General features: G+C 36.2%; 1 protein-coding gene across 1 annotated transcript in view; it reads right to left on the bottom strand.

Annotated features, from left to right (window-relative positions):
* LOC146140987 (uncharacterized) overlaps window positions 1-17,649 on the bottom strand; it is a 22,993-nt gene extending 5,344 nt beyond the window's left edge. The window contains exons 1-13 of the mRNA XM_083392768.1: window positions 17,427-17,649; window positions 16,210-16,419; window positions 15,537-15,611; window positions 14,479-14,736; window positions 12,796-13,053; window positions 11,760-11,801; window positions 10,790-10,951; window positions 8,148-8,399; window positions 6,981-7,238; window positions 5,869-5,937; window positions 4,772-4,864; window positions 2,859-2,971; window positions 1,694-1,837 (exon numbers count right to left, since the gene is read on the bottom strand). Coding sequence (XP_083248894.1) covers window positions 1,694-1,837; window positions 2,859-2,971; window positions 4,772-4,864; window positions 5,869-5,937; window positions 6,981-7,238; window positions 8,148-8,399; window positions 10,790-10,951; window positions 11,760-11,801; window positions 12,796-13,053; window positions 14,479-14,736; window positions 15,537-15,611; window positions 16,210-16,419; window positions 17,427-17,643 — 2,151 coding nt within the window. The 5' untranslated portion in view covers window positions 17,644-17,649. The remainder of the gene's footprint in view (window positions 1-1,693; window positions 1,838-2,858; window positions 2,972-4,771; window positions 4,865-5,868; window positions 5,938-6,980; window positions 7,239-8,147; window positions 8,400-10,789; window positions 10,952-11,759; window positions 11,802-12,795; window positions 13,054-14,478; window positions 14,737-15,536; window positions 15,612-16,209; window positions 16,420-17,426) is intronic.

Genomic DNA, 17,649 nt, shown 5'->3' with positions numbered 1-17,649 from the left:
ATCAGTTTTGAATTTGTTTCTGTCCATGCTTACGTCGGACTCGGGCAGGTATATGTAGGTATACTCGTGCCCCGAGTCCGACTTCAGTGAAATAATCCGAATCGGTCGAGTACCGACTCCGACTTCGCAGGCTTGCTAATAACTATCGTCTTTCACTGAAATCAATCCTTTTGGATCGTTTGCAATGGCAACTTTAAACCAGGGCTGTGGAGTCGGTTAAAAATAACCCGAGTCCGACTCCAGTCAAATGTGCGATTTCGTCGAGTCCCGAGTCCAGCCCTGACTCTACAACGTATATTCCGCTTATTTACTTTACTAAAATAACGTGGATATTAGGCAATCCATTTGTGTCGTGTAGTTCATTCACTGCCAATACATGGTTGAAAAATATTCTACCATACGCTATCCACCTTTTAAAATTTCCCGTTGGCGGCCATATCAGTTTTAAAATTTGGCACTGCGCATGCGAATGTCGGACTCTGGGTTTGGGTAGTTTTACGTGGTCTTTCTCGAGTCCCGAGTCCGACTCCGACTCCGCAGCCCTGGTTTGAACCATGTCATATCTGATCAGTTGGTAAAAAGACACATTTAACTATAGTCGCGATTAACAAAATCATATCAGACTTGGAATGTTGGATTTGTTTTTTTTAGTATGACGCCAACACCCGAAATTTGGAAACAGTACTGTGGTCCGAAGCTATCTGGAATAAAACTACTCGATTACCATGGTAAAATAAGCAAAAATTAAAACATAAAAAAGGTAGTACTAAAAATTTGATTTTGCCCTAGAAACCTAGCTAACTATTTTCAGAGAAATATACTTTAACATGTGGAAAACACTGCAACTGATCGCAGTGGATAGCTGAAATGTCTGTATCAGTTTAATAGCGAATCTGAGCCTATACAAACACATTGAATTAGTTATACTGCCGACTGACATTGATATGGATTTCGATACGATAATATCGGACACCAATACACAACATCCAGGTATTAGTTCAGCATGCGAAGCAAATTATTTTAGTCTGAGCCAAAGTCTTAAACCAAGATAGAGCGAGTTTGTTCAAGCAGAAGCAGTACAAGCTTATTTTCATATTGAAGGCTACATTAAACTGGTGGTGAATACACTTTTGAACCTGGGCAATGTCGAATAATTCGTCCCTTAGTTTTTACAATCAAGAAAACTACTAGATCAGGGGTTTCTTCATGGACCCCTTGGGGGTCCGTGAACTAGTTTTGGGGTCGATGAAGGCCTAATTAAAGAACTAGTGTATACTTTAAGTAATTAATTTTCAAAAGAAAACACCCTATTTAAAATTTACACCGTTTTGCACTGAATGTATAGTTAGACTCCATTTAACTTTCACATATTTCGGACCGAAATCACAGAGTCATGAAGTCTATTTGTATTGTGACGTCAATTTATGATGTCATTTTGGAGCATTTCTTGTCTACCGGGGTCCATGCAAAGCAAAAAAAAATGTTAGGGGTCCGCGGTTAAAAAAGTTTAAGAAACCCTGTACTAGATAAAGCAGTATTTATAAACATTTTTCAGCCTCTGCTGCCCTTAGTTTCCTTTATTTTCTTCATTGAACGATAATTGAGTTAATAAAGTTTGACAAAAATTTACAAGCATCTCACCGAGGGAGGTAACGCGCTGCTTAGTGTGATTACAAAAACTGAATATAATCACCAGCGTGTATAGGTTGCTGTACGAATAGCTGCGAAGAAAACCGATCAGCTTTTCAACTTTCCATGGACCGGTGTCGGCAGCCAAGAAGACCAAGCATTGCAACCTCTCCTCCAGCTCAGCAGTGTTCATTTCTCGCAAGTTGTTCTTAAAAAAAATTACGTACATATTTGAAATTCAGATGAAGCTTTAAAATGTTAGATATGCTAATGTAATGTTATAAACACGTCATATTAAAATGACCTAGATCTCGGTCAAGTCTTTTGGAATAATTAAGAGTGCCCAGTCTCATTAAAGTCATAATACGAGCAAGACAACTTTAAGTCAAGTCTTTGTCATAAAAATGAAACGTTAAACTCTTAGAATTGGTAATCTCGTACGATTATAAGCAATCACTGAACTAAAAAATAAGAAAAGCACAAATTATCGCAGGCACATTTTATGTGCAAAACATAGAAGAAATACCTCAATTTTATAAAAAAAAAATACCTAACGAAAACACACTTTAATCCAAATCATTTGTCTAAACACTTAAGTCAAGTCATTTTGCTCAAAAACCTAAATCAAGTCAAGTTAATTTGCCCAAAAGTCTTCAGGCAAGTCAATTCATTTTAATCAACATACTTAAGTCAGCCCAAGTCATTTGTCCAAATGACTTCAGTTAAGTCAAGTCCATTTTCTCAAAAAAATTAAATCAAGTCATTATTTACAACACTGTGTTCATGGCATATTATGTTCTACATTTCAACACCAATAATTGTCAACTTTACATGTGAAAACGCAATTTGTTTGCTGCGACTTGCGTTCAAGCTAATGTTCATTAGTGTTGTAAATTTATGTTTATCAATGTTGTCGCATTGAAACAAACAAAGAATAGGACAAAATAAGAATGATCACCTGGCTGTTTTCTTTACGTATTCCAAATTCGCATAATATTGTAATTGCTTCATATTAATTTCGATTCCCAACATTTCAAACATGATTTTAAAGAATAGTTAATCAGAAACAAATCGCACACTAACAACTTGGTAGTTTTTCAAGTTATTTTTGTTGTTATTTTATATATACCAATTTATCTGTTTTTATTTTATATATGCCAATTTTTCCATACTAAAATAATGTTTGACTTTATTTCGGTATCAAAAGCACGCTGTGCTGAACACCTCACCATTTTTAACATCCCGTCGAAAGTTTCAAGGCGTTTTGCCGGGAACTGTCGCACAAAAGTAAACGTTGAACTGTCCGGTGTCATAATGCAATCTGCAAAACCGACTGGTTGGCCTGAAACAACACGATATTCCTTCGCTTGTCCGGGCTGCCTTCTGAATGCGTCAGGACAGAGCCAGACTTGGATAACTAGGTTAAATTAACCTTTTAAAATTAGATTCGAATTAGAATTAGTTTAAGAAACCCTGTTGTAAAGTAATCACAGTTATATGATTGCAAGAAATCCCCACGGAAACGCTATAAAGTTCCCTTGCGCATTTAAGTACTTAAAAGCGATAGTCATGAAAAGAATGTCCGAAACTTGACTGGGATAACTAGGTTAAATTAACCTTTTTAAAATTAGATTCGAAATTCGAATTAGAGCATTTAAGTACTTAAAAGTGATAGTCATAAAAAGAATGTCTGATACTTGGAATGATGTTTCGGTACGGGTAAGTGCAACCCGATATTTTGTACAAAAATTAACGCGATCCGATCTGATACAAAATGACGTCATTACTACACTCGGACAAGCAAAACAGATAAAACTGAAAGGTTTTTTTCTAGGTTAATAGACCATAACAATATAACGAAGTTTAGTTCCTCCTCAAAAGGTGAAAATCTCTGCATTGGATGATAAATCATATCTGGAATTTCTACATCAATTTGGTATCGCATCGGCATCGATTCTACTCTACTATCGGGCGGGTGCCGATACTATACCTTGGAATCGGGAAATGGCTCCGATCCGGTATTATCGGAAACTTCTAGTCATGGGTGTAAAGCAGGGAAACTTTTTTTTACCACGGACCCCTAACATTTTGGGAGCTCGCGCGGACCACGCTAGGCCTAAAAATTAAAAAATGACGTCATAAATTTACGTCACAATACAAATAGACTTAAATCTACTGATTTCGGTCCAAAAACGTAAAAGTGAAATGGAGTCTTATTACAGGTATAGTAAAACCGTTCTATTTTTAATTAAATTGTTTTTGGTAAATTGATTTACTTCTAAAATATACACTAATATTTCAATTAGGCGTTGATGGACCCCCTAAAACTCGTTCACGGACCCCAAGGGATCCATGGACCCCAGTTTAAGAACCCCTGTTGTAAAGTAATCACAGTTATATGATAGCAAGATATCCCCACGGAAATGCTATAAAGGTCCCTTGCGACAAAAAGTACCGCGATTCCACCTGATACACAATGACGTCATGACTATGGCAAAACGACAAAACTTTCTGAAATTGAAACGTAAGGTGTTTTTTTTCTAAAATATTGGGCAAAAATTTGCTTTAGCGCATCAAAGCTCAGTTACCAGTTGCTAACCTATTTTTTTTATTAATTTACTTTTACTTTTTACGGTAAGAATCGCTGAATTGCCGATATTACAACGGACGACTTAGATCCGATATTATCGGACGTAAAATATTATCGGAACGACATCAATTTTTATTTAAGTATCCAAGACCCCTTCCTCTAAGTCCAAAAGCCCTGTTGAACAATTAGAAAATAAACTCGCTTAGGAACACTAAACACGGATCTGTTCATAATCTTCAGTAGAAAAAGAGTGGCCCAAATAATAGATAAAAGATTCATTATTTTATTAGCAAACGTTTCGGCAATTTCTTTTGCCATCATCAGTGCGGGAAGTGAGGCTAAGATAAAAACGAATCACTATATAGACGCTCGGACGTTTTAGAACGCTATATTAACAGAAAAAGGAAGTCGCAAAGTAACGGTGATAAGAACTGCAACGGAAAATTACACCCGTAAGGCGAAAGTAGGGCAAAGATAAAACAATGAGGTCAATGGGAAGCAACAGATACACGTAAGAGGGAATTAGTATAAACAAAAAAAAAACTCACTCACCTTTGCACTTCTCCTCTGACTGCGCCGTCTCGCCGTTTGAGACTGGCTTAAACGTAAGTCCGTCAAGAGTGGCTTCACGACACGTGGTAGAATCTAAACACAGTGCCGATATTCAGTGTTGTATATGCCGATATTCAGTGCTGTATACAAGTCATTTTGAAATTACCCAAGCCCAGTCGAGTCGTTCGTACACAAATTTAAGTCCAGGTGAAGTATTTTAAAAACACAACAAGCCAAATCCCAGTCCAAGTCAAAACTTGCCAAAGTCAAGTCATTTTAGAGCAAGTCAACTTCAAGTCAAATCATCATCAATTAATGTCAAGTCATTAATTCGCTCTTAAATCAAGTAATTTGCGACAAATCCGCGTTGTAACATAAAGCTAGCAATACACACAACCTAAAAATATAGTGTCCTATTTTTTTAAACGCTTTTTTCAATTTCTGTACTTAAAAAGTATTTGATTTAAAAGGTTTCTACAAAACAATTTACTCAGTACAACATTTTTTTTATGTTGCGTTTCTGTTATTTTTTAGTTGAGTTATTGCTTATTATTCCCAATTTTATTAGTTAAACGTTTCATTTTATGAAAATGACTGTACTTGACCAATTTTTTGCTAAGACTTGGCTTGTTCGGTTGTTAAGTTGTTTTCAAATGACTTAGCTGGGGCTAAAGTCAATTCAAAGTGAATTGTTTACAACACTGTGTAATAGATAAAAAACGAACATTGTGAAAGTCCGGCCTTGAGGTGAAGTCACTAGAAAACAGTAACCTGCGACAGGTCGTTGACTTAAGTCATTAGAACACTGCTTACTCGCCATCTGCTCATATTTGAACAAAAAAAACTAAAAATTACATTATCCACGTGGTGAAAGGTGCAGTTTACGTCGGAAAACAAAAATTTAAGTACCTTATTTTAAGTATTTTTTAAAGTTTACAAAATGTGTTTGAAAAAAGAATAGTGTTAAAACTCATTTTTCAAAAAAAGTTCGGTTTCGAAATGTTTAACTAAATTTTTGAAGATATGTTCGCAGCACTTTCCCCAATTGCCTAGTTTTGGTAAATGCTGACAATTATTTCGAGTCTGAATATACTCACCTTTGCTTGGTATTGCAAAAGGTGGTTCAACAAACGTAGTTGCTCCATTTGTATTCTCTGTTGTTGGACCTGAAAAACGACTCCGGGTTATCAACGGTATCAAAAAGATTTTTCACAGTTAGTGCAATGACAAAGGGTATCAAAAGATTTGCTCACAGTTAATACAGTGACAAGGAATCTTAATAGGTATTGCCGGCTACTCATTGTCCTGTGGTTTTGTTTAATTTATTCCATCGTAGGTCACACAGTAGGCCTACGAGAAAAAGTGGGATGGCCATAGGGGTGTCTGCTCTGGCCTGCTCGAGAGACTATGGAGGTCCCTCTCAAGAAAGTAACAACAAACTAGCAGACACAAGAAGCAGCTGCACTTAATAGAATACAACATGAATATCGTTTGGCAGATCTAGCCGCCGCTAGACAGAGTTATAGACTGTAACGGGATAAACTGTAAAAATTCAAAATGGCCGATGAAGCCGATTGGCTGTTACCGGTTGTAAGTATTACTCCTCTGCCTTTGTTTGGTTTAGTTGGCAAACTTTTACTGTAGAAAGCGACTCATAAAAACCGTATTAGCACTTTTTTCCACTGCCGAACAGCTGCAATGAAATCACTTAAAAAGTTTTTACGAAGCGCAAAAACATTTATCTTATTCTAAAATTTTGTGTTAATCATGATACAGTTGCCATATTGCACAGACATTATAGATTTGAAAAAAGGCAAAAAACTAACGTAGATAGTTGGACCAAAATTGTATTTTTAGGAAAGTCTGAATTCGCACAAAGCAAGGCAGTGGACATATAGAAAGGGTGAAAATTGTCTATTTTTCGGCCAGGTTAAAAACAGTCGAGTTTTTAATCTGTTTTTATTTTATTTTTGGAAATCCTGAATTAAATGGTATTGGGCTTTGGGGCTAACGTTTGCCACGCAATCATCGACAAAGGCTCCAAAATCGCCATTGATAAAAAAATGGGCCAAAAAATGCAGCGCCTTAGACTGAGAGGATTTCCGAAACACACACACACATCTTAATCTGGCTGCTAAAGAAATCAAGACCATCGGTCGCTTTTCAAATTCTGAATGAGACGAATTCCGACAAGAAACCTAAAACCTACCAAAGTAAGCAATTGCCCATATGTCGATCGGTCCTTCACCGGCTCGCAGTGGGAAGCTTACTCCACACTCATCGGCCACCTTGGAATACACATGCTCAGTCTTGTCAGCGCTGTATCGAATCCAGATGTCGACTTGCCAAGGCGGGTTGTCAAAGCATATGACGAACTCCACCCGGTATTTGTCGCCGGTCGGCTGTTCGTTGAAATGGTAAGAGGTATCGTTGGTCGTTGTGTCTCCGTCGGCCCTGTACGCCGAAACTGCGGACATGGAATAAATAAGACATTTCCCTTGTATGTGTTTTTCAGGGTTGCCAGATGGCCAAAATAGAAAAAGCCAAAACTACAACAAACTCTAACAAGCATATGATGTTTTTCCTGAAAAGAATAATTAAACCAATAAATGGTCATGCTGGTACATTGAATTTCTCTTTTTGTGGCAATTTTTCTCATTTTTTTTTCTTTTCGTAAATTTTTCTTTTTGCGACACTTTAATCTCTTCTTAACATAAAACAAATGACATTTTTGAATAAAACAAAAAAAGCCTAAAAAGGCGAAATTTTATTTGGATTTTTCTTAAAAATAAAAAAGTCCAAAGAGGTTCAAAAAAAGCCTAAATTTTCCAATTTGACTTTAAACAAAAAACAAACTGGCAACCCTGATGTTTTTATTGGAAGTATTTCGCCAAATATCGGAGCAATATCGGGTCGTTCGGGATATACGATACTTTTGTTATTCCGATAGCCGATATTTTTATTAAAAAGTAGCGTGTTCGGATCGGATGTCAAATAAGGACATTTTGTGCATCTTTTTTGTTGGAAGTGTTTCGTCGAATATCGGAGCTATTTGAAGTATGTCCGATAATCGATATTTTATTAACCGATACCCGATATTTTTATTAAAAAGTAGCGTGATCTAAAACATAGATAGCCCAATTTTACTAAATTATCTTTAATAAAAACACTTAACTTAAACCAAGCAACTTGACAAACTAACTTAAATTGAAGTCAAGTAATTTATTCAAAAGTCTTAAGTCAAGAAAAGTCATTTTGCCCAAACGACCTTCATTCAAGTGATTTAAAAATAGTGAAGAAAGTAGTTACAACACTGCCGATAACAGCGGATATAATGTTATCATATTAGGGAGACCTGAAAATCGCTTCAACTTACTGAATTCGCCTTCCCAAATAACGTTTACCGGTTCCTGCTTTTTGTTGACACTTAGTATAGCCTTGAAGCCGCAACTGTGGTGCCAATAACTTTTGATTTCGGCCTTTACTTCCTTGTCCTCACTTAAAGCGGAAACGGAAAAGTAGTGGGCCTTGTCGTCGAAGCAAATTGGATAATCGACCGTTACCATGCTGCGTAGGGTTCGGGGCACCACGTGTAGCCACCCGTTGTCTAAGATCGGGCCCTTGCGATCTATATAACAACGAACGTGTTTGAAAAGTTTGCTATGTAGTGATTAGCAGTGGTCAGAAACAATGACAAACTGAATGTGTAAAATATGAAGATATCTCCTTGCCCTTACACTTAAATGACATAAATGCCAACAATGACTTTAAATATTCTTTAGACTTTCCTGTCTAAAGTCTGTCATTATTAGTTCTAGTCATTTGAAACAGAAATATGTATTTCGCCACAAAATAAGGCATCATCAGTCTCTAGAAGAAACAACAACAAAAAAATAATGAAAACACGTAAAAAAAAATTGGTTGGTAGAATCTAAAAATAAAAGTAAAAATGGCAGTAGAACCAAAAGCAACGTGCGGCGTGAGTAATTGCAGGTTAAAAATATTAGATAGGAATAGAAAAAACTAGACCATCCTACTTCCCAAGTCTCGTAAAAAACAACCAGCTGTTTGGTGAGCAAGCTCGTGTTTGGAAACGCAGTGTATTGATGGGTGCTGCTGGCACAAATTACAGAAAGGTCAATTTTAAGTTTTTTTGAACACTGACAGATTTAAACAAACTTCCGAAACGGCAGGTTAAACGCTAAATCAAACAATGAGAAACATAAGCAACTAAAACTAGAATCTAGTCTAGAGAAAGTAAATGTTAAAGAAAAAACTTGGCGCTCTTTCACTATTCTACGTAAAAATTAATAAAAAAAATTTTCTTCAAATGCCGCATACCACAACACATATTGTTTGGGTAAGGGTGCAGGTTAGCGTTTGGTTGAGGGTGGGTCAAGTTATTATTAATAATAAACATAATATTACTTGACCCACCCTCAGCCAAACGCTAACCCGCACCCTAACCCAAACAATATGCGTTGTGGTATGCGGTATTATTTTGTTTTGTTTTTTGCATAACTTTTCACGCACATAAGTGAAAGAGCGCCAAAAACTTTTTATGTAATATTTACAAGTAGAAAGGCTTGTAGCGACCCCAAATATAAAAACCAACTATATAGGGTTCCGGATTATTGTCTAAGTTTGCGGCTATATGTTGAAAACACTATTTCAAAAAATAGTAGGCTATAGTTTTATAATGGCCAAATTCTAAAGGTATGTGTGCTACATAGTTGAAGACCATTCAAAAGGGTTTGTGTGAAGATTTCTGATCTCTTTGGTAAAAAAGGCCGCGAAGTGAAAAACGTTTTGGATGGCATATATCAGGGGTGGCCAACACGCGGCCCGCGAGCCGCATGCGGCTCCTCACCAAGTTCAATGCGGCTCTTACGTTCATGTTGCACTTATGATTTTTTAGAATGTTTGGATATCCTTTGGTTAAGTTATGGATTATTTTCGGTTTCGACTCTGTTTTTACTAAGGCCATTGTATATATACTTTTTTTCGCCCGATCGCTTTGTGGGAGTGAGTATGAAATGGAGTGGTAGGCCATTCATTTCGTTCCATGTGTGTGTAACCTGTGTCTCTTAACGGTTAACCAAGTAACAAATGCGGTCTTGGTATCTGATTGGTTGGCCACCCCTGGCATATATCATAAGGGGGTTATAGTAGAATATTTTCTCAAACACGTTCTAACCGGAAAGCATGGCAATTTTCAGAAGTGACGTCACAAATTGCGACATAAACAATGCGTCTAAAACAAGTAACCTAAGAAAAGCCGAGGTTATGGGTCGACGTCGTGCACTATAACTGAAATCTTAGTTTAAACACATTTAAGGGAATAGGATAGAGCAGGGCTACTCAACTGGCGGACCTATGCAATGTTGAACCCGGACACCCTCTGTCTCAGTATTTACTTAGCAATGCGATTTGACGAGTTTTTCTCTTGGTAAACAATTGCTGCTGTTTATTCAAATCCCCTTTCTAGTAACGGGCATTACAGAATTATCAGTTGAAGCGAAGGACATACGTAAATTATACCGTACGACTGTAAATTATTTTATAAGAGTTATAACAGACCAAAGCAAATTTTAAACCTTTGTAACTGGATCACTGGATCTTTGCTAAAAATAGTTGAGTAGCCGTGAATAGTAAGATAGCCTGGTGAAAAAGCAACATGGCTTAGCAAAAAGGAAACATCATTCTTACGGCATACCTGCTAAAATTTCTTTACCGAACGCCGTTCCGGACCGCCCCCACTTACATTCACCACTTGATCACAGTATGCAAAAAACTCCAGCAGTTTAATTATGAACAATCGACGATATTGCTAAAAAAACGTGTATTGTGTTCCAAAATCGACGTTACAAATAAGAAATCTGTCTTGCCTGATATGCCATTGTCCTGATGAAGGCGTCTTGTATAGGGCGTCGAAACGTCGATTGATTATAACAAAACTGCTGGACACTCGGTAAAACAAAAAAAAAACATAATAAAAACTCGTATGTGACCTCTTACCATCGCTGATCGCCAACAAAACATTGGAGGGAGCCCAAGTCCTGGTCAGCGCTGGTTGGAATAGAGTTGACTTTCGGCTGGTTGTAAAAGACCCGGGAAAGTTTTCTGTTGTACTAGCTGCAGTTGATGTTGTTGTGGCTGTTTGTTGTTCCATTGCGCTTTCTTCTTAATCAAAGAGGCCATTATAGAAGTAAGGGTTATATTGTTTGTTTAGGTTGGTAACGATTAAAGAAAGGTTATATTTTTGGGACAACGTTTAGAAATTTAGAGCAATTAGGAGAAAAGATTAAAACTAATTAAAGTGCTTCTATGACGGTGAATCAAAATAACCTATTCGCAAAAAGCGTTGAAAATAAAGATAAAGGTACCACAAAATAAGCCAAGATCTAAACTTTTTTTTTAGGGTGGATATTGAAAATTTGTTCAAGTATGACATCGCAAATTACGTCATAACGTGACGTCATAAATTTACATCAAAACGAAAGTTAATCTAAACTTCACGACATAAAATCTCTAAATGTTAAGAAAACATTGTACTGGAATAATTATTTCAGCAATGTGGTATTTGTGGATTACATTTGCGTCTAGTAATTTTAACGTTTTTTTTTCCCTTTAGCCACGACCATCATTGTTATAAAAAAACGTTTGATAAATATTATTTAAAAGAAGAACAAAAAATATACCGGTTGCTTTCAGAAAGGCTACTACTGAAATCAGTTAAGCAGATGCCACATAAAATTAGGATTGAAAGACAAAAATATTAAGATATATGCCATTTAAAATTAGGATAGCAGTTCAAAGGATATAAGCATATGCTACGTACAATTGGGATAGCATTTCAAGAAACATAAGAATATGCCACAGATCATTACGATTGAAAGACAAAAAATATAAGCACAAAAATTGGTTTGTTTTCGGTATGTCATTGAGGGCAACATAGAAACTCATATAACATATATTCTATCCTTACCCGTTTTAAAATCTGCTGGATGTACAGTGTTAGTCGTGTTACCTGATAAAAAAATTGGTCATTTTTAAGAAGAAAAAATGTTTTGCCACTAAGGTATTTTCGACATAACTTTCTTAACTTTTGTTATCAATAAAGAAAGCTTTGCCATGGTTTTTGTTCATTAACTGTACAGTAAATATTTTTGAACTAGCTGGTATTTCAGTGTTCTCCACACAAACATTTGTTGGCGCTCTGTCACAAAAAAATGACAAAATAAAAAGGTACGGTATCCAAAACACATTAATTTAGCATTAAATAAACTAGGGGTATCCCAGGGCAATTGTTGGCGCACGGTTGTGATAAAATTATATTTGGTCGAAAGAATTACGTTTGACACAATTTAAAAAAGAACACCGATGCTAAACAATTCACTCAAACATTATGTATTGAATACATACATATGCGCCAAAATATCACTTCCTCTCTTGTAAATTAGGCTGGTAGATACCTAAACTTCCAATGTAAGCATTTATTTTAATTGGTTGAAGTTTCATGACGACACGCATGTTTTACTGAACAAATCCGCATTACTTGGGATTGAAAGTATTGTCGGGATTGAAAGTATTGCAGGACAATGGTCCTTAAACTTTTTTTAACGCTGAACCCTAAAAATAGCTTTGGTTTGCGTGGACCAGGGATGGGCATGAAATTGTTCAGAGATGACGTCATAAATATACGTCGTAAAACCTAAAAAACCTGCTGTTTTCTGTCAAAAAAATATGAAAGTGAAAAAAGTCCAAGACCCAAGACCCTAAATACATTCAAGCAGAAGGCGAGAATTTCTGTTGAGGTCAAATAAACAAAAATTAATTATTTGATCAAATAATACACTAATATTTAACTACAGGCCTTCATGGATCCCTTAAACTATCTTTAGGAAAACACTGTTGGAGAAAAAAAAGTTTTAGAATATCAACTTAGTATTTTTTCATAGTTTTAAATAACCCCCCAAAATCACCCTATTCATTATGCCTACTAATAACTATAGGTGTTTTACCGAAAAAGGCTTCTGACCAAACGTTGAATGGCCCGCTGAACTCAAGTTCAAATTCAAAGCCGCACTCGTCAATAACTTCCGGCAGTACCACTTTGTTGAGACCGAGGTGTTTGTAATGTACAAAGATGTTAACGTGCCGAGGTGCCTTGTCAAAGCAGATAAGATAGTCGACCCTGTAGCGGTTGCTTTTTGCCTCTATGTCCTGGTGAAAGTCACTTTCACGCGTCGACGGATCTCCATCGGCTTGGTGGGCCGAGCCTATATAAGAACAACAACCATACAACGTCTTTCCTCGTACAAGCTTTTATTTATGCATATTTTATAACTTTTTTGTGTCGATATATTATTTTGAAAAATGGCCCGAATTAATTGCCGAACGTTGCGTCGTTTTTTTTTGTTAAGATAAACGACAATCGGAATTTAAATTAAAGTAACCATTGTTCTTTCATTGGTCACTGAATTTGCAAAATTCCGAACGTTGCAGCTACCAGTCTCTCCATGGTTATAATGTGAAAAAAAATCGTGTGTTTTGTTTTCGAGTAATAAGTTGTAGCTTTGGAGATGCCCGATACTTCCTATTTCGTTTCGATGCCGATACACGGATTTTTGGGCTAAAAGTACAATTTGTCCGAACCAACATCGAATAAACTCGGATAAAATTAGAAAGATAGTAAAAAAAATATGTACTAATACTTTCAGCTTATTTTGTCAAAAATTGCTTTGTCCTGTAGACATTAAAGCTTAGTATTCTTCGATCGATATTGGTTGATTTTTTTATTTTGACGTTTAGATTTAAATTTTCCACGGTTAGATTTATAAGCTTAGCACTCTTCGATCGATTTTGGTTGATTTCGAGGTAAATTTTCCGCAGGAAAAAATGCGTAGTCTATATGATTAAATCCCAAACAATGGGCGAAATACACACATGTAGTTGGAATCGTACTTCAAATCGGTACCGATAACTAGGACTACCACTATAGTATTGGACGGCTGCCCATAGGCCTACTATCACTTGGCATCGGGTTTTATAGATTGAAGCTGTAATGCAGTATTGGGATATACATTGTTTAAAGGCTTCGAAGTCGCTTCAGCTCTATTTAACGGCTAAAAATAAAAACCGTTTACCCAACATTGCTATTATAAACAGACTATTTTAAATTGGTTGGTTTATGACGTTACATTTACCGAAAGTTTGTTTTGGGGGTTAATAAGACCAATTTTAAGCAAGTCAACGTTTGGATCACGGAGGGAATTTAATAGATGGACAAGTTTCCAGTGTTGTAAACAAGTTGTTTTAATATGACTTAAGTCCCAGTCAAATGCTTTGTAAAAAATCAAGTCCAATTGTCATCAGTTGCACAAGTTAAGTTCCGGTCAAGTCATAATTAGAACAAGTCAAACTATTATAATTTTTAAACTCGTATACGATTATGAACAATATCTGAACTAACGAATAAGAAAAACGCAACATATAGCAAGCAATTTGTTTTATGTGCAAAAAATTGGATAAATAGCTCAATTTTATAAAAAAAAAACACCTTAGGTCAAGTCATTTGTCCACAAGACTTCAGTCAAGTCGAGTCATTTTGCCTAAATAACTTAAAACAGTGACTTAAGTGCACTTAAGTCTAGTCATTGACTTAAGTCATTACAACACTCTGCGAGTTTCTTTAGGCAACTTACTGAAGGTGGCTTCCCATGTAACTAAAACCTTGACGACGTGGATAACTTCGTGCGTTTCCAGCGTGATAACAAAGCCACATTCGTCATCGATGTAATCGATGATGGTTATTTCTTCTTGGCTTTCCCACGAAATTGCGTGAAGAACGAGTTGGGTAGCTTTGGAGTCGAAGCATATTGGATAATCTACCCTCATAACGGTCTGGTGTTTCGTTCGGGATACCACAAGCCAACCTTTGTCATAAATCGGTCCGCTGCGATCTACAGCAAACACATGTGTTCTGTGGCATGTCAGAAGGCGTATTTCTATCTATTCTTTTGAATGTAACACAGGATGGGCCAAAAGTAAGCTTACAGTTAAAAAAAATAGGGTTTGGGTCTAAAAGTAAATTTATTGTTTTGGGGTTCTTCTCATACACCTTGTTTTTACAACACCCCCCAAAAGAAACCCATTGGTGTCAGGTCAGGTGAGCGTGGTGGCCATTCAATGCTGTACCTCTTCTTCCAAGCCAACGCTGTGGTATAACTCTAAGCCTACTTTTGGCCCATACTGTATTGAAGTCAAATTATTCGATGTTACACTATGAACGAATTTTTGATGTATCACACTTTAACTGACGATGGCAAACTGACCAATGGCTATTTAAAACGGCACTCAATTTAAAGAACACTTACCTTATGTAAATTCAATTACATTATGCACGGATCTTTAATGTAGCTTGGTATTAAATCTCAGGCCAAAAAGGTCGATATGGCGATATCATCTTGGTAAGATGTTTTAGAACGTATTGTATTATCATCAGTTAATGCTTAATCGGTAATGTGCAAAAGTGTTTAAAATGCAAAACTTGGTATAAATTTTAATGGAAAACATTTAATCTAAGTTATTTGACAAAATGAGTAAGGTCCAAGTCGAATCATTTGTCCAAAAGACTTAAAACAAGTCAAGTCATTGTGGTCAGATGACTTAAGTCAAGTCAAGTCATTTAAAAACATTGACTTAAGTGCATCTCAGTCAAGTCAACGACTTAAGTCATTACAACACTGTCACTCGCTCAGACCTGAATGTGTACTTGGTGTAGTGGCGGGCGTGGTGGTTGAGTTTGTTGTGGGTGCATCGTTATCTATTGTCGGACCTGTGAAACGTAAGTAAACTTTAACAAGCGAATCGCCCAGTGTTCTTTATGTACATATTCCGAAACGGGTTGCCGATCAATGTTTTTTAAGGTGTTACAAGAGACCAAAATGTTTTTTTTTTTTTAATCTCCCAAACCGTTGTTCCAAAGTCTAACCTATTTCTGTAACTTCAGCCTAGGCCAGTGTTTCGCAACCATTGTTTAGCTTGCGGCACCCTACAGAAATTTTAAATAGTTCGCGACACCCTTGCTCGTATTTTTGCCAAGTGGTTAACTGTAACGTTACAATAAACCAGTTTGAAACAGCTCATTAACTGCGTGCAACAAGGTTCAAAACACCTTTAAGTTTTAACATTTATATTGTACACAAAAATTATATCAAGAAGCTTACCAACAAGGAAAAAAATGGAATTCTAAAGAACTTGAAATATTTCTCGTGAATATTTCTCGTGATTATCAACCTGATTATTTTACTTTAATTACGACAACAATTTTTCCTAGTTTGTCTAGAGTTACAGACATGACTTAGCTATAATAACGGGTTCATCCTTATTACGATATTCAGGCAATCTAGTTTTTTTTAAGGTATACCACTTACGTCTCTCTCTTTGGCAAACGTATCCCAGCTTTGTATCACAGTAGACGTTATCCCAATGCGAGGACGTTGTCATCTTAACGCATTTTTGTGGACCTTTCCAGTGATATTCTTTAAAAAGCCACCAGAAATCTGTGAGCAGCCGCGAGCCATCAAGCCAAATAAACGCGTTGACTTCTGGGTGGTGCCGTAATCCAATAAAAATGCCCTTTCCTGTCAATATAATCAGATTTGGGCAACTATAGACAATTCTAATTTTCTAATTTAAAGAATTGGGTCAACATACGACTAGTTCTAATTCAACTTTAATTTTTTAAATGGCCTTTGTGCTTTGATTTAACTTAAATCTTATTTAGATTTTATCAAAAATGATTCTTTATCTAAAGCAAGGGTTCTTAAACTGGTTTTAGGGGTCCATGAAGGCCTTCTTAAAATATTAGTGTATATTTAAGAAGTGTCTTTTTTTAAAGAAAACCGTTTGATTAAAAATTAAACGGTTTTGCACTGAATCCTATTTAGACTCCATTTCACTTTCACATTTTTGGACCAAAATCAGCAGATTTATAAAGTCTATTTTGACGTCAATTTATGATGTCATTTTTGATTTTTTTGCCGACCGTGGTGCGCGCTAGTTTAAAAAAAAATTTAGGGGTCCGCGGTAAAAAAAGTTTAAGAACCCCTGACCTAAAGGCATTTTTCTCTCAGTCGAATGTAACAAATAATTTGAATTACTATACTCTTTATAGTTGTTACAACATGCAGGTAATTACAGTATGGCGATTTTTAGGCTTCGTTAAAAAGAGTCCTATAATAGTTGCACAGTTATATTTGTTATTTACATTGATACAAAAATAAATTGCGCTTTAAACTAAATTGTTTGAGAATTAATCACGTGTAACTCTAAGTCAAATTGTATTTTTTCTGGTTTTAAAGTTAACGGTGATTCTAATTCCAATATAAATTACAAAAAATAATGCATTTACACTGAGGATAACATGAGGTATTACCGAAACACTTTTGAGTAGAGAAATGTGATTTTATGGAATATTACGGCTTTAGTATTTTTATTGAAACTACTCAGATGTTCGTGTATTGTGTTCCACAGCAAATTGCTCTCAAAATAAGTCTAGTTGTCCAATATTATTCATTGGTTTTCCTGCAAAATTCGATAAAGACATAAAAAAAAAAATAGCGATTCAAAGTAAAGCTCAGGTTATTACCTGGATGTTGACCAAGCTTCTCATGTAAAAAGCCTCGAACTTGTGACGTTTTCGCAAGTACAGGTACAGCATCCAAAAGGAAACAAGCTTCCTGCGCTTCGTCGAAAGTAAAGTTCGACCCGATACTTAGGTAGTACTCGAAATTACCCCTTACATGCCACACTCGCTCGGTATTGGACACACTTAAACAGAATATGCTAATCAGTATTCTAAACATTTTTGC

This window comes from Ascidiella aspersa, chromosome 6 (assembly GCF_963924565.1).
Source record: "Ascidiella aspersa chromosome 6, kaAscAspe10.2, whole genome shotgun sequence".
NCBI classification, from domain to species: Eukaryota; Metazoa; Chordata; class Ascidiacea; order Phlebobranchia; family Ascidiidae; genus Ascidiella; species Ascidiella aspersa.
This window is presented reverse-complemented; position numbering and strand designations above follow the sequence as displayed.